Genomic DNA, 23504 nt, shown 5'->3' on the forward strand with positions numbered 1-23504 from the left:
CTTCACATCGAACTTTAACGATCCGAGCCGTCTATTTTGTAAGTCTCGATTCATAGATCATTCTTGCAAAAATTCAATTTAATCCGAAACCATTTGCCTATTTAATTATCAAGATAAAATTTCATTGTTTCTTATATAACAAAGTATTCGTTTATTTCTTTGAACCCAATTAGATGTCTTAAACATTTCCGATTTGGCTAATATTTTGTAAAGATAATCTATGAGGTGTAACTTGAAAAATAGACGGTTCGGATCGTTAAAGTTCGATGTAATGTGGACCCCGCAACTAATCCCCATTTTTATAAAAAAATGGGGATCCCTTTCCTTAAAGATTTCCATTGGTAATATATTTACCCTTTCACCAAAAACAAAAAGAGTCGTGGATTGAATATATTTTTCAAAAATGACTTAATTAACATTTTTCTATAGTATTAATTTTGAATGAAAATCTAGTCAAATGTTGTTAGATTAGGAGCAACACTATTTCTCTTCTTTTTTTCTTGAATAAAAGCAATGCTATTTTGATTGGAATAAATATGTGTCTTTTTATTATTTACTAGCCTCTTGCCACACACATACATGTGTCATGTGTGGCAATTGGCCTTTTTATATTAGATTATATCTTTTAAATAACTATTTTATTTTTATTAAAAAACTATTAAAAATTTGAAGCAAAATCATGAAACTTCCCGCTAATATAGGAGTTTTTTTTTTTTTTTGGAAATTCATTCAAAATTAAAATGTGGTGAATTACTTTAAATCATTTTGGTTCAATGTAATTTTTTAAATTCTTTCAGGACAATTTTTGGTCTTTTGAATGTTTCACCTTTTTATCATTCTCACTTTATATATTAGATATAGATATAGATATTTGTGTGAGTATAAACACATATGGTATACGTATCATTCTCTCCCTTATTTTTGTGATTCAAATTCTTCCCAATTTGTGGTATTCATTTGGATATTTTCATGAATTTTTATTCATAAAAACACTTAATTGTTTGTTAACTTTTTTTAAAAGGTACAATTTTGTCACTGTATCTAAAACTAGTGACCACAGTTTTTAGAACTAGTGTCACTCTCTAAAATGGTGACTACTAAAAATATTGTCACTGTTCCTAGAAATTTATTATTTGAAAACAAATAATATTTATTATTAATAAAATTTTATTAAGTGTGTTAAAAATTTGTTAATAATAAGGTTGTTGAATTTTGGTCTATGATGAATAATTCATATTATTATGTCTTAAAAAATATGACTAGTTTTTAAATATCACAAAAAAAAAATGAAAGAGGGGAGGAAGGAGTGACATATGAGAGAGAGAGAGAGAGAGAGAGAGAGATGATGGTAAAGGGTGAAAGAGGAGAGAGAGAGATGATAGTGATTGGTGAAGAGAGAGGGGCAACAGTGAGGGGATAAAATTTTCATTGTGCTCAGAACACGGGTGGTACACGTGTTATTATATAAGTGATGAAAATTTTATTTTTTAAATTGTTAATTTTTTTTAGTACAATAATTTACACTAAAGGGAGAAGGAGTTCAGTTAGGCTACATAATGGATAACCTAATTTGATATCGAATTCGTCATCCACTAGATTCGAACTTATGACCTAACTTACAAGTGAAGATGAATTTCATCATACCGTAATATGGAGTGGCTTAAATTGTTAATTTTTTAACACAAGTATCTTTCCACTTGTATGGATGTATCACCTTGTGTTCACACTGAAATATCTCTCCAGTGAGGGAGTGTGGAAGAGAGGAAGGTGGAGCTTTTCAGGTTGTTTTAATTTTTTTATAATATTAAATTTTTGTCTTTGTCACTAAAATTCAAATGCTTTTTATTAAATAAAGTCTTTAAATTGTTTTTTTGTTAACAAAAAGTTTCGAGAAGCCAACTACTTTTGAAATATGGGAACTTTAACGAAAAGCACCCGGTACTGTTCACTTTAACGAAAAACCACATTTTTACACTACAAAGTCAATCCTGGTACTATTCACTTTACCCTTTATTTTGTCCTTATCATTAAAATTCAAAGTTTTCAAGCCATTTTCATTAGTTTTCCTTTGAAATATTCCACGCATAAGAGGTTATATATATATATTTTTATTATTATTATTTTTTTTTTTTTGTAATGGGTTTAAGATTTAGTAAAACATCAAGGTAGAGGTTTGATTTTCGATTATGACTGATTTATTTCCTATTGTGGGCATGGATGAAGCTACACTAGAGCAAATAGTAGAGGTGGGCACGGTTTGGTTTGGTGCAGTTTGGGTGAAACCGAAACTATTTTTTTTTTGTAGTGCGGTTTGGTGTGATTTTGAAGCTCAAACAAAATAACCACTTGGTTGTGATTCAGTTCGATTTCAAACAGTTTTGGCTTCGGTTATAAACAATTTGCTAACTAAATGTTTAAAAAACTACTCATAATCACCATACTAAAATATTTATATTTTGTGCACAAGTCTAAATTAGTAATCAAATATTTGTGGGCTTAAAAGTAATCCCGATTTCAAAGGCATACACATTTTCTTGGTTTTTTTGTTCAATCCATTAGTACATAATAGCTGCTTAGGCCATATCCAACTGATCCAGTCATAGGGCTATAGGGCTAAAAATAGCCTGAAATGACATGAAAATCGTCTCCAACCGATGGCTAGGCGAAAGGGCTCATGGTCCCCACAGGGCCAAAAATACCAAATCAGGGCAATTGGCTAGCCCAAATGAGCCAGCTAGCCATCCCTAGGGCAGCACAAAGTTTGAATTGCAATGGCTACCTGGCGTCTACATGACATCATGCAAATGAGATCATGTAGACGCCAGGTAGCTGTTGGATTTGATTTTTTTTTTCGGGACAATTTTTTCAAAAAATTTAAAAAAAATTCTAAATTTTTCCTATAACTACCTAAGCTATTAAACAATATTAAACAATATTAAACAACATTAAACTTAAACAACATTAAACAACTTGAAATCCATTTCGAAAAATTATTGAGAATACATACCGACAAGAAATCTAGAGAGTTACTCACTTTAGCAACATGTGTCACTCGAAATCCTATCCGAAAAATTATTGAGATTACATCTTGAAAAATTATTGAGGTAGTTTAATTTAAGTAACCATAGTAATTCAATTAAAATAATAAATTATGTTTGGCCTATGATCCTTTGGCCCTCTCGGTTGAAGATGGTTTTTTGTCACAGGGCTATATTTGGCCTATAGTCCTTTTGGCCCTCGGTTGGAGATGGTAAGAAACATGGCTTGGCATTGTTCATTAAAATATTAATTTCTTTGAGGGCTATATAGGGCTAAAGGGAGCCCTCTGACCCTCATTTGGTTGGAATATTGTCCACTTTGCGTTGGCCCTTCTATATATATCCCATTTTCAATTACACATTAGTTCTCTCATGTCTCATGTTTCTTCTTAACACCACTCACATTGTCTTTGAACTTTTTTTCTCCAAACTTTTCAAGACATACACGGTTCAGTTTTCCTGTGTTTATATGCTGCAAGTGCAAGACTTCTAAGATTTCAGTCCTTCAAACAAATAGGACCAACTAACTAATCAGAACCAACACCAAATATTGGTATGAAATTAAAAATAAGAACCAAATAACTAATTAGAACCTAAACCTAATATTGATATTAAATTAAATATTTAATTTTTGTGTAGTTTGGTTTCGGTGCGGTTTCAAATGTTCAAAACCGAAACCAAACCACTTTTTCCACATTGCGGTTCGATTTCATTGTTTCAAAAGTGCAAAACCGAACCGTTCGGTGCGGTTTGATTTGATTCATGTTTAGGTTTCGGTTTTCAGTTTCAAGTGCCCACCCCTAGCAAAAAGGGACAAGGATTCTCTCCCATCTTTTTTTCTCTCCCCTTCTCTCTCATCCAGTTTGAACGTTCAGGATTTCATCTTGTGGAGAGAGACAAAAGAAAAAAGTTGAGAGAGAAAGAAGGATAAAAACTACGAGATGAGGGGATGGAGGCGAAGGAAAAAGGGAGGGGAGAGAATCCCCATGCAGCAAAAAGGGGAGGTCGCCCCCCCAGTCGTCAGAAATCCCCATGAAAATCAAGAATTCGCCTCTCCAAACTTGTACTGAAAATGTTCAATAAAATGCTTGAATGAAGACTATTATCGGTGGTATTGCACTGTGCGCGCCATACACATTATTCAGTCCAGTTATTTTAAATCTTTAGGCCACATGTTTGACATAGTTATTCCTCATAAAATTCACTATAAATAAATACGAGTTTCAAAAAACATTCTTGTTTGGGCCCAAAATAACACTTTGGGCCGAGCCTAGAATTGTTCTTGGTCCAATAAGGAATATCGGGAATATTCTTTACCATAGTCCGAGTCCAGTAGAGTTCGGTTGAGTTCTATCAGAAGATGGTTTTGACTAGAAAAGGGTAAAGTGGTTGAATCCTGATGCAATAAGGATTCTTCAAAAGTTGAGGATGCTTCGACTTAGAGAAGATGCCGAGAATCAAGGGATTGAATCTGAGTGATTAAAGAGCTTGGTTCAAAATCTTATGGGAGTTAGGATTGGTCAAAACCTAATTAGATTGGGTCGAGGAATTCTAGTCCGAGTGAAATTTTGTCTCGGCTATTAGGGAATTTACTACTATAAATAAAAAAAGGAGTGCATCATTCAAGCCTCTCCAATTCAACACACAACTGCCCTGTGCAAACTTCTCAAACACATTGAGATTTTTATTTTCTTTTTTCCTGCCAACACATCTTCAATTTGGATAAACAACTATGGAGGCAATCGGCAACATCTTCAGTTTGGATAAACAGCATTGTAGCCGTAGAATCAGCTGATCAAGAAACACCTTTAGTTTGGATAGACAGCACTTCTTCGAGACCGACTGGTTATTTATCCAAGTCTTGGTCAGCAAGGATTTTCGAGTCTTTGTTGGAAGAGGTTATCTCATTAGCCTTCTTGACGAAGTGAGGTATTACCATGTTACTACATTCGACACATTGAAAGCCGAATTTGATATTGAACTTCGCAGAACTAGCAACCTTGTCTTCATGCTCTAGAACCCGAAGGCCGAGACATGTTCTTTCCTCAGCCCCAGTCTCGAGATCAAGAAGTCAGCAGCGTGTCCAACACCACATCAACATATTTTACTCCTTGACCAAACTCGGTCAATGAGTTTGCACACCCCGCATTCAACCAAATGACGTAGTTAGCTTATTAATTACTCAATCTGCGTGCCACGTGGGCTAAGTAGTTTTTAGGGTCAACAATTCCATAAAGTACTACAAGCTCATAATCACTTGAACTTTCATCCATACTATCATAGTCATCAAAATATTAAGGAAAGTCTAATCAATTTTTATATATTATATGTTAGAACATTGCGTCTTTTAAAACTTTGCTCATTATACAATCACCTAATGAAACTATACTACAAGTTAGTTTGCAATTTTGTTTACAAATTTAGTCTCCCTAGCATTACCTCTAACCGGAATATTCAAATGAGGATTTGGACTACTCGAAATATTCAAAGGAGGATTTGGACTAGCCGGAATATTTGAAGGATGTTATCAGCACCATTTCTTGTAGGGATAATGCTAGGAAGACTAAATTTGTAGACAAATTTGAAAACTGAATGATATGTCACCAATAGGAAATGAGCACGTTTATTAACGATTAAGTTATTCAATCATCAACTTCCATGTAATTTAGTTTACAAATTTTATCTATAAAGTTAGTCTCTTTAACATTACTCTTGCGGTTAGTAAAAATCCTTATTGGAATATTCTTGATAGTTTTCAATAAAGTGAAATCACTTAGTTGAATGAAATATTGTCTAATCTTCTTGCGTACCATGACTTTGACCTTCAATGATTGTCTATATTTTTCTAGGATATTTTACCCTCTTAAATTCTGCCTCTATCTCTCTGACAATTCCGGACATCGCGACTAATTGTGGGGCTACGGTTTCTCCCTCTCCAAGAAGGACTCCTAATTCTACTTTGATTTCCTTTGTGGATTAGGAGTTCTTCTCTGTATGTACGTAGTTGCAGTATATATATATATATTTCTGCAGGGGAAGAATGACAGGAAACAACAGTAGCCAGAGAAAGCTTCCGGCCACTCTTCCACCTCCACCACCAGGAAAAAAGGAATCTATTTTAGGAATATCGGAACAGACATCATTAATAAGTTTCTTTTCAAAATTATTAATGGTTTCTAACAAAGACTTATTTGTTAGTTGTTCTTCAATTCTTTTCTAGGGTTTGTTTTCTGTCAATATGGTTAGGGATGCTGAAGAGGTATTCCATTGGATTTTTCTTGACATAGGGGGATGTTTTAACAAAGTTAGGTGTTCTGGGTGTTGAAGGTGATGGCATTGAAGAATATGGATCATATGGGCTGGGTAAAGCCTTTTGGTAATTTGGTCGGGTATGTCCTACAGTGGATCCTAAGGGAGTAAATCTGTTGGTGATGGCTAAGGCCGATGAGGAATCGGGAATAGATTCCCTTTTTACTGGTGGTGGAGGTGGAAGAGTGGCTGGAAGCCTTCTCTGGCTATTGCTGTTTCCTGTCATTCTTCCCCTGCAGATATTCTCTTGTTAAAAAATCTGGAATGCAATTGTGGCTACCCTTAATGTATTCAATATCAAAATAAAAAATGCTTAATATGGCTTGCTACCGTGCAAAAATTTGTTTTGATGCAATATTTTAAACATCTTTTTGTAAAGGGAACTTTAACGAAAAGCTCCCGGTACTGTTCACTTTAACGAAAAACCACATTATTACATTAAAAAGTCAATCCTGGTACTATTCACCTTACCCTTTATTTTGTCCTTATCGTTAAAACTTACAGTTTTCAAACCCTTTTCATTAGTTTTCCTTTTTGTAAAACATGTTTTGCAGATTTGCAATCGACTCGGACTAAAAAAAAATTATTTAATAAATCATCTTGAAATTTGCTAATGCATAATACAATAGATAATATCTTTTTTTTAATAGTACTATAATTACTTTGTGCAGGATAAGTAAACAAAGATAAATCTATTGCTAAGTATGAATTAGGAACGTTCTGTGAACAATATGGACTATCTCCAGACTACAGTCATTATGGTGATTGGGTGTGCAGATATCACACCAGATGTTATAAGCAGATATGAAAAAGATTTTCAGCCAAAGTCGTTAATTAGGGAAACGCCCCTAGTTAACTTTCCATAATCTTCTTCAACGGCAGTGGCTTTAAAATCCATTTCCACAAGTAAAAAAATTGACCAAATGTTATTAGAACTAAAAAAAAAGGAAAAAACAGTTCATGTCATAAATCACCCTGATGAATCTCAATAAAAAATATCTCCTACATCCTCTGAATCAGAAACTGATTCAGATTCCATAAGAAAAGTGGAACAAGCTTTTCAAAATCTTGAACTCAAAAGGTTGCCAACAAACATGTTAATCCAACATCTCTCACAAAAAACTGGTATCTCAGACCTACTCCTTCTGATATTCATTTGAAGAAAGGAATATCCACAATCAATTATTTGTCTCTTCTGATAAACTCTATGAATGGAATATAGATGGTTTATCAGAACAAGAACTCTTAAACAAACTCCAACATATTTCCATGGTAGCTAATAACTATATCACAAGTCATAATCTTAGCCAAACACAAGTAGTCGACCTTTTGGTCACTGGATTTACTGGAATGCTTCATTCCTGGTGGGAGAAACATCTCACTGAACAATCCATAAATGAAATAAAACATGCAGTCAAAAGAGATGAAAAAGGAATACCCATCCTCGATGAATAAGTAGGACAAGGCGTCCTTGACGCAGTCAACACATTACTCTTCACTATTATAGAACATTTTATAGGAACACCTAGTAATGTCACCACTATGATTCACGACCAACTAAGTAACTTAAGATGTCCAACCTTAAGTGACTTTAGATGGTATAAAGACGTATTCATGTCTAGAGTCATGCTCAGAGAAGATAGTAATCAACATTTTTGGAAAGAAAAATTTATAAATGGATTACCAAACCTTTTTGCTCATAAAATTAGAAATGTTTTAGTAAATGAAGAAGGTATCATACCATATCATACCCTTACTTATGGAAATATAATTAATATTATCCAGAATGAATGCTTGAAAATGTGTATAGATATGAAATTTTCAAAACCAATTGTCTTTGGTTATTACCTTTAGTTTTTTATCAGACTCGTAGTACTTCTCAATATAATCGAAGAAAAATACTTCAGATTTGTGGGTTTCCATAAAACCTCATTTGTTTTAATCAAAATCATTTCAGACCCAATCATATTAGGTCTCCATTTCATAGCCCTTATATATCCTTTTAAGGTTCATCATAATCGGATTACCACATATGTATATGTACATATATATATATATATGTGTGTGTGTGTGTGTGTGTGTACGCGAGATGCACGACTCACTCAATTTCATTGAGTTGAGATTCAAACATTATATATGTGCGTGTGTGTGTGTGTGTACATGAGATGCATGACTCACCCAGTTTTATTGAGTTGAGATTCAAACATTATTCTTCTATCTTTCACCACGTACCGAAGATTTTAACCAAAGCCTTCTGACTAAAGTCTTTTGATCCCTTTAATTTATGTTCTCACCGAAATTTTTCTACTTATTTTTCCGATGGACACTACTTTCACAACTGCTTCTATCGACTCTTGTGTTCTTATTGATGTCTCTCACGGCATCAACGTCAAACTCGACTTCAACAATTACCCTGTTTAAGTTGGTCCAAACTATTCCCATGCTTAAAGAGTCTGAAACTCATGTCTTTTGTTGATGGTTATTCTCCCTGTCCACCTCAGGTTTCTCTTCGACGATGCCAGAAACGAAACCAACACACCTCAACCCAGATTTTGAAGATTGGGTCCAAAACGACCCAACTTGCTCTCTCCTTGATTAGTGGCTCCTTAAGCCCCTATCGAGTTGGCTTCATTGCTCATCCCTACTGCTTTAGAGGGTAGAACAAGCGACCATTTTCTTTTGCAAATGAGAAGGGTGTTTTTTTTTTTTTTTTTTTAACAAATGATATTATTATTATTTTTTTTTTTTAACAAATGATATTATCTAGGGAAGGGGATGAATTAAGCTTCATAATGGGTTAATGATAATCACTGGCGAATGCATCAAGGGTAGACCTGACATTCGTCTCGTGTTTTATGTGTTCTTGTCGTTTTCGTGTCATACCCGATATCTTAACGGGTCGTGTTATGTAATACCTGTTAAAATAAACGGGGTAAAATGATCCATCCCGAATCGACCCGATAATATTAACAGATAATATGATCCGACTCATTACCCGTTAAGGAAAATATATTTTAAACCAATAAATAATCAAATGAAAAACATAAAACTAAATAAGTATATATAGATCATATTGTCACATCCAAAACATAAAAACGCATTTTTCTTTTAAGTATATTTCACTTACCTAAAGTCTTTAATAGTTTTTTAATTAATGTAGAAGTGTAAAAAAATATAGAAAAATATATATAAACGCTCGTAATGACAAACTTTACAACTTTCATGAAGAGCTTAACTTCGAAATTCGCCACTATAATCATATAAATTATAGATCAAAATTTAATCGTTGATTGTTGTTTACATTTACGCTTCATTGTTCTCATCAAATTTTGTTTTTTCAGATTTTGTTTTTTGAAAACTTGATCTATTAGAAGATGCAGGAAGATGAACGGTTTGGATCGTTGATATTATATTCAGAGTTTTATGGTTAGTGAAAATATTGCTTGATGTTTATAAAGTTTCTACAAACTATATGACATCAACTCATATTTCAGTTAACCGTAAATATCAAAACGTGATATCAAAGATCAAAGAAAATTTTAAAAATGAAATTTAGTAAGAAGAATAAAGCGTAAATGGCAATCGACGGTTAAATATAAATTTAAGGTTTATGAATTATAGTGTTGGATTTCGAAGCTGACCCCTTCATGAAAGTTGTAAAGTTTGTCACTATGAGTGATTGTATATTTTTTTTTTTACATTTTTTACACTTCTACAATAATTATTATTAATTTTATTAATTTTTCCCTCAAAAAAAAAATTATTCGTGAAGGTTTGGAGGATTTTAAAAATCTAAACGATAATGTAAGTGTAACCATTATCTACTCATGGAGGAATAATAATGAATCACGAGTGTTTATATATTCTTTCACATTTTTCATACTTGTATGTATGTCTTTTTAGTTCTTACAGATACAAATACTATATTAGTTTATTTTAATTTTGGACAACAACATGTTAAGTAAAATTTATCCTAGTAATGATAATAAGGAACTCTCATAATAAAAATAAATAATGACTAAAACTTTTTTTAAAAAAAACTTATATAGAATAATAATACAAAACTATATATTTAATATAGAATATATTGTATATATTAATATGTTTATTGTATTTTATAATAAATCTTTTAGTAATTAAACTTTAAAATTATCAAAATAAATTTTTTCTTAACGGGTCGAAACGGGTTACCCATGTGTTACTCGTGTGTATACCCGTTAATAACGGGTTCTTAACGGGTCACCCGATAATGACCCGATAAGTTATCTTGTTGACCCGAAACTCGTTATTTTCGTGTCGTGTCAGAAACTGCCGGGTCTAATCAAGGGACAGGGGGGACAGCTGACCTCCCAAACTTCAGTAAATATCCAAGGATAACTTGAGTGCTGATCCTTCAAACTTCGGTAAATGTCCATGGATGACTTAGGTGCTGCCCCTTTAAAGGTTGGAGTTGCCCTTAATATATGCCCTTCAACTGCTTGATAAAATGCATTAGAGAGGTATTGCCCCTTTACAGTCTAGTCCTAAAATTATTTACCTCTGACTTGTTTGTTGGTTGTGATTACAATTGTAGGCAGAAAAAAAAGAACCAAGTAAAAAAGTATCCAAAAATGCAAAGTAAATGAAATGGTGATCTCAGAGAATAACAAAGCATCATCATTCTTGGAAAAACATATTAATGGGATGCAATGATATCAAACATTGTTAGTGTGTTCAAGATAAGTGTGTTTCTTTGTTAAGTATTCATATGGGATCAGCCTTGGAACATGTTAGTTATCCACGCAAATGAGGCATTAACAGTTGTGCAGTATGCCTTTCCAAATGAATTCAGACCTTCCAAGACTCGATGAAATGACGATATGCATGTTATTTCTGTTAAAAAAAAAATTGCGCGTTGCGCGGGCTATTCTTACTGACCCCTCTAATATTATTTCCTGGATCCGCCACTGATGATACTATGGTTCAAATTCACATTTATTGGGAATCAAACCTAAGATCTCTTACTTACAAGTGAAGAGTAATACCACTATACTGTATTATTAAATGGTGAGAGTGGTGTTTTTCTAAATGAGAAGGGTGTTTTTTTTTTAAACAAATGATATTATCTAGGGAAGGGGATGAATTAAGCTTCATAATGGGTTAATGATAATCACTGGCGGATGCATCAAAGGACAGGGGGGTCAACTGACCTCCTAAACTTCAGTAAATATCCAAGGATAACTTGAGTGCTGATCGTTCGAACTCCGGTAAATGTCCATGGATGACTTAGGTGCTGCCCCTTTAAAGGTTGGAGTTGCCCTTAATATATGCCCTTCAACTGCTTGATAAAATGCATTAGAAAGGTATTGCCCCTTTACAGTCTAGTCCTAAAATTATTTACCTCTGGCTTGTTTGTTGGTTGTGATTACAATTGTAGGCAGAAAAAAAGAACCAAGTAAAAAAGTATCCAAAAATGCAAAGTAAATGAAATGGTGATCTCAGAGAATAACAAAGCATCATCATTCTTGAACAAACATATTAATGGGATGCAATGATATCAAACATTGTCAGTGTGTTCAAGATAAGTGTGTTTCTTTGTTAAGTATTCATATGGGAGCAGCCTTGGACCATGTTAATGAGGCATTAATAGGTGTGCAGCATGCCTTTCCAAATGAATTCAGGCATTCCAAGACTCGATGAAATGACAATATGCATGTTGTTTTTGTTAAAAAAAAAAATTGCGCGTTGCGCGCACTATTCTTACTGATTCCCCTAATATTATTTCCTGGATCCGCCACTGATGATAATATGGTTCAAATTCACATTTGTTAGGAATCAAACCTAAGATCTCTCACTTACAAGTGAAGAGTAAGACCACTGCACTGTAATATTAAATGGTGAGAGGTGTTTTTCTAAAAGTGATTAAATTGTTGGATGTCAATAGTAATTTCACTTTTTTGGGGCAACAATAGTATTTCCACTTTCAATGTGATTCTATTTTCATGATTAATCACAAGTTTGCCCCCTTTATTTTTGGACCACATGTGTTATTAAACAAGTCCCCTTCCGTTCCAATTTGTTGAAGCACCAACCAAAGTCCCCACAAAATGCTCTCTCACATCCCCCATTAGTCTTCCCCCTCTCATGCCCTAATCCTAATGCTATTTACCACCACCTCTTGTCCCCCCCCACCTCCCTCCCCCTCACGCTCCCCCACCGCCCCAAAAACCCACAAAGGCCGCAACCCAAAAGCCCACTATACAAAAATGTCCACCCACCCAGCTCCCCCACCCCACCCACCGTCACACAAACACCACCACTATTTTCCCATTTACAAATATCAAATGATGACGATGATCGAAGAATGGACAAGATAATGGGCAAAGTCAGACAGACAGGAGGTGGACCTGCCCCCACCTCCCCCCTCTCTCTATTGGGTGGTGCGCGTAGGTTAACTTAACCCAACCCCCACCCTAGCCCCCCCCGGCGCACGTTAGCCACCTCACCCCACACCTAAGCGGTGGCCTCATCCACCGCTCATCTCACACGCCCACCTTTAGATCTCAAAATCAGCCGCACACCCCTCCACCCACCCCCTACCCACCCTCTTTAACACCCTACCCACAACCACAATCATGCTATCATACACCACTTTCTCCTCCTCCTCCTCCCCCTTCCCTTTTCCTCCTTCCCCTCCTCCCTCCCTAGAAAACCCATCCTCCACCGCATACCCTGCAACCCAACATGGCTTCTCCTCCGTCCTCCCCCCAAGACGACTCCATCATCCCTCTCCAATCGGAACCACCGCAGGGCGTGCCTCTCGCTCTCCCGGCCCCACCGCTATCCCAATCTCAGCAAACCCAGCCGAACCCAACCCCGCCTTCCTCCCGCCGCCTCCCTCCTCCCTGCTGGTCCCACGATGAGACCGTCGCCCTCATCGACTCCTACCGCGAAAAGTGGTACTCCCTCCGCCGCGGAAACCTCAAGGCCACCCACTGGCAAGACGTGGCCGACGCCATCGCTCGGATATGCCCGGCTGCTTCTCCGGCGAAGACTGCCGTCCAGTGCCGTCACAAGATGGAGAAGCTCCGGAAGCGGTACCGGACTGAGATCCAGCGAGCCAGGTCGATGCCGTTGTCCAGATTCACGTCGTCGTGGGTCCACTTCAAGCGGATGGACGCCATGGAGAAGGGGCCGGCAGCTGGGAAGAGGGAAAACTCGGAAAGTCCCGGCGAAGAGGAAGACAACGAGGAGAACGAAGAGGAGGAGGATCCGGATCAGGAGCTCTACGAGGAGCTGAGATACGGGTCGAATATGAAGAGTATGAGTAAGTTGTATAGGAATGGAGCTGGGGTTGGGGGTGGAAGTGGAGGAAGTGGTGGCGGTGGCGGTCCCGGAAGTGGGTTTAGGATTAGGATTCCAACTGGGGTTAGCATAGCTCAGCCTGGGACCAAGGTTTATCCAAAGATGGATCAGAAATTCGGGATGAATTCGAATCCTGGGTCGAATCCTGGGTCGGGTTATGGTAGCGCAAAGGTGATGAGAGAGAGTGGGAATTCGGGGAGGCCAGGATTGGGGAAGAGAGAGAGAGATGGGAGGGAGAGGGAGAGAGACCCCGTGGCGGAGATGGTGTCGGCGATTAAGCTTTTGGGAGATGGGTTTGTGAGAATGGAGCAGATGAAGATGGAGATGGCGAGGGAGATTGAGACGATGCGGATGGACATGGAGATGAAGCGGACGGAGATGATTTTGGAGTCCCAGCAAAGAATTGTGGAGGCTTTTGCGAAGGCGGTTTCGGAGAAGAAGAAGAAGGCGGCCAAGAGAATGCCATCCCCTGAGGCTTAGATGGTGGGTGGGGTTGCATTGGATGATAGCTGCGGGTGCTTTTGGATCTCAGAGGCGCTAAGTTATGTGAGTTTAATTAGTCGTAAGTTCGTGTTTAACTCTCGCTTTCGAGCCACTTTTTACAATTTTCTTTTGTTCTTAAAGTGTTGAGGGAATGTGGAACTTGATCACGTTAGCTTGGTTCGAGTCCTTTGAGACGATTGTAGCTCTATCTTTGTAGCTTGTAATCTCGTGTAGTGGAAACTATGTAGATTAATTGTTCTCACTCGCTCTCTTTCGGTTGATTGCGTAGCAACTTTAGCCATATCTTTCTTGTTTTGCAGTAAATGGTAACAATTCTTACTTTTTCGAGAATGGATTTGGAAGAAGATTATTGTTGTTGTGTGTATTCGGGTTTGTTTTGGTGTTTGATGCAGCTTTTCAAATAAAGCTTTTAAGTCGGACAAGGGTGAGTTTTTTGACGGAAAAATGTTTTCTCACATGCATTGTATGATTGACAGACTTGCTGCTTATGGTGCGCCGGAGTGGATCTGGAAAACTGAGTAGCGTTCTTACCTACTTGGTATGGTAACATAAGATGCTTATATATGTGTGACTGTCTGCATTGTTGTTTGCTTGGTAGAGTATCAGTATCAGTATCAGTATCAGTATCAGTATCACAGTGTTGGTATCAATCTCCACGTTTAGGCTATCAAATATCAATCACTTGTACGGTGTCAGCTGCTTTCTCTCTTTGTCCATTTTATTGGATGATGCAAAAGAAACAATGGAAGCGATGTAAGACCGACAGAAAATCATCAGCTTTCTGTTCTCGCTTGGACTATCATTTGGTGGTTTGCGTTTGATTTTTCCGGTTCACATGCGCTAACTAAATTGCTTAGCACTCATTAGTTTCAAGAACAAAATGAGATCCAAGAAGGATATCGAAAAGGCTCAAACGAGGACTGCAGAATGCACGATAGATTAGCGAACACGCTTACGTGAAAAAATGTTGTTCGGCCTGAGGAGGGCCCTTAATTGCAAATTTTCCTTGATGCATAATTCCGACATAACTGTTATGCTTAAATTTATTGGATCTATTTCTGGGTGTTCTTCGTTTATCTACGCATTTAATAGGCAACAAATCCACCTAGCAAGGACGAACAACTATAGAACTGGATTTTCTTGCCAACTTACACAGCAGGCAAGAGATTCCAGGTCAACCTCCTTTCAAATTTCGTGCCCCAAATTCTCAAACACCGGAATGATGTAACTGCGGTCTGGACAAGACTCGTGCACAATCCGTTCAAGTATGCCTGTTTATCGTTCCAAGAGACGGTACGTTTCACCGGGAGGACCTGCACTAGTCCTTTTCTAAGAATCCAACGGATACTCTTGCCTGCTGTGTAAGTTGGCAAGAAAATCCTTTCCTGCACTAGTCCTTTCCTGAACGGATACTCCGACGGATGCGACATAGGGTTTTGGCTCAGGAAAAATGATTTACACGATTCTTCTTCCGGCCGATGGAAAAATAGCATGGGCATTCGGCTTTAGAGTAAATGGTTTCAACTGAGTTCCGAATTGTTTCCTGTCATTATCTATAGTTTTTATTCTTCCAATTCAGTTTAATTGTTTTGTATTTCATTTGAAACGAATTTATGGTTTTCACAGCCGATGCATATAACTAGAATACTTAATACTCGTTTGAAGAAAAAAAAACACATCCAACCATTCTTCCGAGAGAGTTGAACTCAAACTTTTATTGTGTCCTGCAAATTTTATACCAAGTACAATACATTGCCAATTAAAAACGAGGACTCTGTCCAGACTTCACCAAACAAACAATAAGGTTGTCGTATTTCACAAGTGAAAGAAACAATTCTAAGTATATATGCCGAAAAGTATATATATATGCACCTGAAATCCAATCCAGCATTCAGTTGCATCCCAATCCCAACAGAACACTGGCATCTATATTGAAAGCATATCAAAACGAAACCTTTCAATTGAAACAGCTTCCAACCAGCAACTAGTCCTTGGATACACTTGAGCAATCAAAACGACTTGATCGAGAGTGATTTGAAAAGAACTAACATGTCAAGTCCTTAAATAAGCCCTATGAGCAATACAAGGACAAGAAGGAATCAGGTACTAGTTAGTTACCTCAAAGATTCAGTAGCTTTTAATCCGCAAGAACTGCTTGTAACGGAGTTTTTACCCAAAACTTTAGACTCCCTTAGACATGCCCAAGTGATCCCCCCCCCCCCCCCCCCAAAAAAAAAAAAACATAATAGGGTGCTTCTACAAAATGGAATACTTACCAGCTGAACTAAAGAATGATACTATTAACAGAGATACTAGCAACCGATGTAAAATTATTTTACCACTAAAGCAAATACTCCTTGGGAAGTGAAAAAGAATATGAACCTGTCTTCCCACTCATCCTCCTTCCTAATTTCCCAATATGTTTCCTTAAATATCAACAAATATGTCGACGTTGCAAGTTTAACTCACATGGTAACTACAACTTACACACCAGGCCAGAGATTCCAGGTCAAGCTCCTTGGACCCCAATCTCGAACAATTCCAAGCAAGCTAAATCTTTCCTTATAGCCTTCAGTTCCGAGTTACCCACTGAGGTTTTTTGAATGATATGGAACTGAAATGATTAAGTGATCTAAATGGCCAAAATGCTTTTATTATTCAAACCTTTCCAAATGACTCAGCATAAAAAATATCCAAAATACCTTATAATCACATTAAGAAAATCCTCATTCTCTCGTTATAATCTTATCTATTCAATAGAACAAAGGAAGGATGCACCAGGACTCCAAATTTTCAGTCAGGTGGAGTTCTTCTACAAGATAAGTAGAAGGCACGTCATAAACTAAGCAATTGAATGTCTCATCTTTGAATAACTTGAATTTCCTTGCAGCAAAATAACTACAGCCTGGCACATTTAACCGATCTCTGGTAATCTAAGAAGGCTTGAACCACTACAACCTTATTGTATGCAATGAAGGATCCTCTCACACACATAAGGTTCTTAGGGAAACTCTCTCTGTCCATAACTCTAAGCAACGAAATGGAAAAGCTTCACACAGTCCACATTCTACAGCATCCTCTTCGTCATGTCAGATCTGTTCCTTAGACAAATTCACTTGTAACCATATATTGCTCTGTTTTCACCAATGAACTCTTAGAGCAAAAGAAGAGATGATGTGCCTTCGGAAGAAAATATATCTCCAGCGGGAAAATAGTAATAATGACTCATGTGCATCGCTTTCATAATTATGCACACATCAGACTTTATAAAACATAAAAATAAAAAATAAAAAAAATAAAAAATTCCGAATTACCTCAGTAGTATGAGCCAGAAACGCCTGAACCCATATAACTGCTTCCACCCACACAACGGCCAGAGTACATTGATGAGTAAGAGCTACCTCCAACCTACAATAGAGAATCAAGAAATAATGGTACATAAGACAGCTAAACACAACTATTCTTGTCCTTGAACCAAATCAGATTAGGTGCATACATCACTGCCATAGCTTGAAGAGTACATTCCACCACCACCATTGCCACCATAAGAACCTGAAAAAGAAAGTTAAAAACTTCGACCTTTAATTCTATGATATCAACAATAGCACTATAGCTATCAGATAACCGGAGATTGCAAAGCACCTCCTCCATAGTCTATGCCCTGACGACTGCTGTTGCTGTATGGTCCATGAGAATCCTGACTTGTTCTGCTGCTTCCATATCCCATACTAGATCTGCCAAGTCTATCATACACAACAAAGGTACGTTGCATCCACACATGTGATAACAAAAAGTTAAAAATGTTACAATTTAAAGAACAAACCTGTCACTATAGCCATCCCCATATTGAGATGAACCGCTTCCGTACTCATAGTCTAACCGTGCCCTGGATTGGTGGATGGCCGCATCAGCATAATGGGGAGGAACATCATCCTAGAACACAAAACATGTGGAAGAAGACTTTAAGCCTATTTCATATCCTAGCAGAGAAGACCAAGTGAATTGCATAAATGTCGTCATCAACACTAACCAGTGCAGCGTAGGGACGTTTTGAACCAGAAATAGTCATATTCACGTGCACGCCCTTCACGGTAACTTGGAGGAGGAGGGGGAGGATGCCTTTCATATCGCTGTCCGTAACCTTCATCAACATAAGCTCTCCTTCCTGCTGTATGAGAGATACTTCTCGGTGGATCAGAGTAGGCAGGACCACGCGGAGTGTAGTCATCTAGGTACGATTGGTGTCTTTCTTGAACAGCCCTTGATCCATAATCAGAGGCTGCTCTACTCCTTGGAGGAGGAAGGTCCTCGCGCCTACTATATTCCCTCTTGAAGCTACTCTTTGGGTAAGCTGGAACTGTTTAAAAAATGTATAGAAAATATATAATTATTCATGTGATAAAAGTTGCAACACAAACAATTAGCCATTATAAATTAAAATATTGCATACCAGGTGGTCTCCTGTCATAGGACCTAGCTGGAGGAGGCAAAGGCCTGCCTCTTGGTGGATAAGACGACATCATAGGGCGTCTATCTCTTAGCTCAACAGGCCTCTTTACACTGGCTGGTGGAATTCGACTTCCAACTCCCCTTAACCCGCGCGATGCTGGGTGACCCCATGAACCCCTAACAACTCGTCCAACCCCCCTTGAAGATCGATAATCTTCGCGTCCAACATGTCTTCCTTTACCCCTCTGAAGTGGTCTTGATAACCTCGCCCTGACTTTCGCCTAAGAATGACCATAATTATCCATAAATTCATGTCCAACAAATGCCAATACATAAAGGCTTCCATCAGTAATGTCTAATTGAATTAACTGTCATCAGTCAACACACCTTGCTATCTCCTTCACCTAGCTCTGCATTGTTAATGCTTTTAGCACATGTAACTGCAGCCTCATCAGTGTCAAATGTAACAAAACCAAAATCTTTCCTCTTAGCAGAGGGCATGTTACGCGCAAGCTCAATCTTTTCAACATTCCCATATTCCTTAACAAAATCTCGAACATGATCCTCATCCCATGAAGCATGTAGGCCATCCACAAACACAGTTTTCACCTGCATCTCAAGATATTTGATCAGCAGCTCCAACAATCACCTATACTCCTCTAAAACACTATATCAAAGAAACAAACTCACAACCGCTTTCCCATACATGATTAACTTTATTATTGTCAATTGAGGATAAGATTAACAAGATTGCTAGAAAACAAGTAACACAGAAATAAGATAATGTTACCTGAAAAACCAACTCCAAAGAATCTAATCTAACGTTTTATAGAGGCTACGGTAATTTGTCGAACAAAACTAGAAAAATTACTTGTACAAGAAATATCAATGGGCATATTGTAACTCTATCATCTCCCATAACATAAAAATTGATCACACAGACAATTTATCCAGGACTACATAAACTCATGGAAAAAATAGATGTTATGAGTTCATAAACCAACACAAAAGAAATGATTATGAGAAAGATAAACCATCCAGAAATCCTATCGTTCGTATAATACTGCAGAAAATTTAAGTTACCTGTGCCATGATTTCATCACCAGGATCAATGAAGGAATCTGCAAAAGAAACTTTTGCAGGCCTATCAACTCCAAACACAATATCTATTTTCTGAAGTCGCTTAAAAGCATCCATGGCATCTGAACAAGGTGAAAATTCCAAAAAAGCAAAGCCCCGATTCATTCCCTCATTGTTAGTATCTTCAACCACTGTCAAATCCTCAACACTATCTACTCCATAATGTTTCAACTTCTCTCTCAACTGGAACCACAGCCATCAAAAGAAGTTAGAAACTTTTAAGCAACTCCTCATAAGTCAGAGAATTTTGAAATGATGCAAGGCAATATACTTACAGCATTCTTTGTCCATGTCTGCATATGTTACCCAGAAAAAGAGTATCACTGTCTTGACTTGGGAGTAACACCACACTGTTTTCCATTAATCTGGAATTGCAATCATTCAAAGAATTTCAAAATGCGAAGAAACCCGTTTCCACTCAAACTACGAAAGGATCGAAAATTACCACTGGATGTTTAAGCTCTGTAACTGCTCATCTTGCTTGTTCCACAGTTGCAAAACGCAAGAATGCAAATCCCTTGTTCTTCTTAGTCTGAGGGTTCATCATCACCCTGACCTCAGTAACTTCACCAACACCAGCAAAAGCTTTCCTAAGATCAGCCTCACTTGCATCCTTGTCCAGACCAACAACAAATACTTCAAACTCCTTGCACTTCCGTCTCTCCTTTACAAGTTCATGGTGCTCCTCTTCCTCATCAACCATCTCTGCATGCTCATGCCCCTCACCCTCTTCACCCTCGAGTTCTTCGTGAACATCTTCCAACTCCTCCTCAGCCATGTCACCTTCTTCTTCACCTACAATCTCCTCAGGTTCTTCATCTCCTTCATCCCCAACCTCCGGGACATCCCCTTGTTCCATTTCCTTCTCATCATAATCAACCCCACCATCTTCTTCAGGTTCATACTCAGCTTCATTATCCTCTAGCTCTAATCATTCATCTTTTTCATAATCATCTATAGACTCCCTAACCTTATCTTGTTCTGCGATAAAATTCTATATTATGATCAAGCAAAGTTCATAATTTAATAAGGTCCTTGTCCATCTCAGATAAACACGGTATGAAAATTACCATGTTTATATTAACACATAACAGATCCCATAAAAGAAGCATGATCTACATTTAGTTTACAATGCCTGAAGTGTCATTCTATGCTTATTGCTTCCATATGAAGTTTTATTTTCCCAGAATGTGTCCTAATTTTTGGCCTAATTCTTCTTCTGATGATCGATTAAAAATGTCTAAAAGCAAAAATGATCCAAAACAGTCACAATCCACACTTAGAAGGCTTAAACGTCCAGTCTATGCTCATCGCATAAACCGTTGTTTACTAGACAGCCGAGCTAAAAACAAAGTGGAAAGTGTATGACCATGTTTACACTGCTTACACTGTCAACCTTGATCCATACATAAACCAAACTTTTTGATACATATCCAAACTGAATTCTAAGCTCCACCCAAGAATTAATTACTCTTGAAAGAACAAGTTGGCTACTTCTAATAAAAGCCATCTAAGTACATGGAAAAGCAAGCATTAGCAGATTCATAAAAATAAATTCCTCAATGTCTGTGTAGACATTTACGAATGTGTAATTAAAATATTCAAATTCAAACAAAATTTTCCTTTGGAATCTTTCTAAATCATTGCCCTTAGTTGATTTACTCATTCTCTACCATTTTCTGAACAAAAAATTAAGCTTGTTCCAATCAAGTTCTCACCAAATTCAACAATCCGGAAAACAAAATCTCAATCCAAAACCACATTTTATAAACATACATAAAATCATGCAAAAACATAGAGCACGGGAAAATCGAGAGCAAATTACTTAATCCAATCAAGTTCTAACCAAATTCAATAATCCGGAAAACAAAAAACTTACTTTTTAATCCATTCTGCTCTGCTTTCGCTTGGACTTCCATCTCTGAAGGCCCTGGCTGATCAACAACGGAAGCTTTTTCATCAACAACTGATTTCTCCACGACAACCATCGGATTATACGCCGCAATTGGCTTCTCCTTAATCTCTTCAACATTGAGATCCTCTTTAGTTTCCATCATCGGCACCGCATCCTCGACTTCAGCCTTGGCCGACTCGTCAGGAGCCTCATGCTGGACCTGGTTCTGGGCCTTGTTCGTCCCCCTTGTGACTCTGGTCGTCCTCTTCGCTCCCGCCGCTGCACCTCTCTTCACCGTCCTCTGAGGCATGGTTTTCGCAGTCGAACTGCCCAAAACTCCACAAATTCCCCAAATCAAACCCAAACAAAAAACCCCTTTTCACGAATTGAACAGGGAACGATTCAGAAAACCGTAACTTCACGATCACAGTTGCGGAATAGAAGAAATCAGATTCTATTAGGACACGAACTGAAAGATGAAAATTATCAATGCGTACTATTTATAGAGAGAATAATTGCAACGAAACCCCTAGATTGCAGTTGCGATTCGAACAAAACCCTAGAAACACAGAGTGAGAAGACGAAGACCAAAACAAAACCCTAATTAAAGAAAGGTGGAGATAGATTTGGAACCTTGCGGGTTAAGGTCGAGGAATCTGTGTGCATATATATATGCGAAAGAAAAGGCTGTCAGTGCGAGCGATTACTTGACACGTGGGAATTAGATATTGGTTGGACAATGTGGGACATGGGACATTTTGCATGAAAATTTGCACGATAGTTTTAACTTTAATGGGTGTATTCAATTAAAATTTAGAAGTGTTGGATTTTTTTGTTTTTGATGAATTTAGGATTTTAATTAGGGTTTTAAATGATACTCTAGAATTCAATCTGTATTCAATCAAGATTTTAAGATGATTTATCAAAATTCTTAGAAATTCTTATTCAATTAGGATTTTATACAAGTTCAAAACATTTTAGGCGTATTCAATTAACGACTTGTTTTATACAAGTTCAAAACATTTTAGGCGTATTCAATTAATGACCTTTTGGGTATAAATGTTGAAAAGACATATATGGTAATTGTCCTATGTATGAAATATCTATTTCAGGTCTCCTTTTGTTTAACATTATAAGACCTTTTTGCATATATCTAAAGTTGAACGAATACTTATATGTATGTATAGAATATTGAAGGGATGAAATTGTATTTTTTATTTACCATATACATATATCTATGTATGCATATACAAAGGAACTTACTTATATCCCTGGAAATATATATGCATCAACTGTTAAGGCTTTTATATACAGGTACATCTATATTTATAAAAAAAGTATCTTCACTTATTTTCTATAAGTGTTTTCATTTAAATGTTACATTTATTTTGATCATGCTAATTCAAGTTAAACCAAAATAGTACTTGGATCTCATAGTGTGAATTAGTAGTTCCAAGTAATCTAATTAAGACTAGAGTCGAAAATGATGTATTTAGTAATTGCATATACTTGAGAATAGGAGTTGATCGAGGTGGTGGGTTCTTGTAGTAATAATTCAAAACAATGCTTTGGAACCTAGATGGGAAATACATAAGGGTGCGTTTGGTACGCAGACGGGACGGGACGGGACGGAACGAAGGTGTAATTTTTGAAAAAGACATGGGGTATATTTGTCTTAAAATGGTAAAACATTGTGTTCCACAGACGTGGAACAAACCCGTTCCAGGGGGGGCAGGTGGGACGCAAAAACACCCAAAATCTGTCCCGTGGAACAGCCCGTTCCACCCATTTTTGGCGCACCAAACGCGGGACGGAACGCCTCGTCC

At 37.3% G+C, this 23504-nt stretch overlaps 1 protein-coding gene, 1 long non-coding RNA gene and 1 pseudogene across 3 annotated transcripts; 2 read left to right on the forward strand and 1 right to left on the reverse strand.

Annotated features, from left to right (window-relative positions):
- The first annotated feature begins 12367 nt into the window (after window positions 1-12367).
- Window positions 12368-14436, forward strand: LOC103406550 (trihelix transcription factor ASIL2-like). The gene has a single exon (XM_008345540.3). The coding sequence runs from the start codon at window positions 13071-13073 to the stop codon at window positions 14169-14171; it is 1101 nt and encodes a 366-aa protein (XP_008343762.1). The 5' UTR covers window positions 12368-13070; the 3' UTR covers window positions 14172-14436.
- A 212-nt stretch (window positions 14437-14648) lies between these two features.
- Window positions 14649-15248, forward strand: LOC139193717 (uncharacterized). The gene is made up of 2 exons (XR_011578164.1): window positions 14649-14884; window positions 15114-15248. It is a non-coding gene; the product is annotated as an uncharacterized lncRNA (long non-coding RNA).
- A 1584-nt stretch (window positions 15249-16832) lies between these two features.
- Window positions 16833-22360, reverse strand: LOC103406561 (uncharacterized; annotated as a pseudogene). The gene is made up of 12 exons (XR_001786762.3): window positions 21664-22360; window positions 20230-20765; window positions 20060-20149; window positions 19728-19967; window positions 19032-19253; window positions 18646-18925; window positions 18226-18552; window positions 18019-18128; window positions 17838-17938; window positions 17692-17747; window positions 17510-17603; window positions 16833-17432 (listed from the first exon to the last, which is right to left on the reverse strand). The product of XR_001786762.3 is annotated as an uncharacterized protein (transcript).
- Between the last annotated feature and the right edge of the window lie 1144 nt (window positions 22361-23504).

Source organism: Malus domestica, chromosome 02 (genome assembly GCF_042453785.1).
Source record: "Malus domestica chromosome 02, GDT2T_hap1".
Taxonomy (NCBI): domain Eukaryota; kingdom Viridiplantae; phylum Streptophyta; class Magnoliopsida; order Rosales; family Rosaceae; genus Malus; species Malus domestica.

Excerpts from the sequence above, each read along its gene's own strand:
- LOC103406550 (XM_008345540.3), top strand. The coding sequence starts at position 13,071 with ATGGCTTCTCCTCCGTCCTCCCCCCAAGACGACTCCATCATCCCTCTC.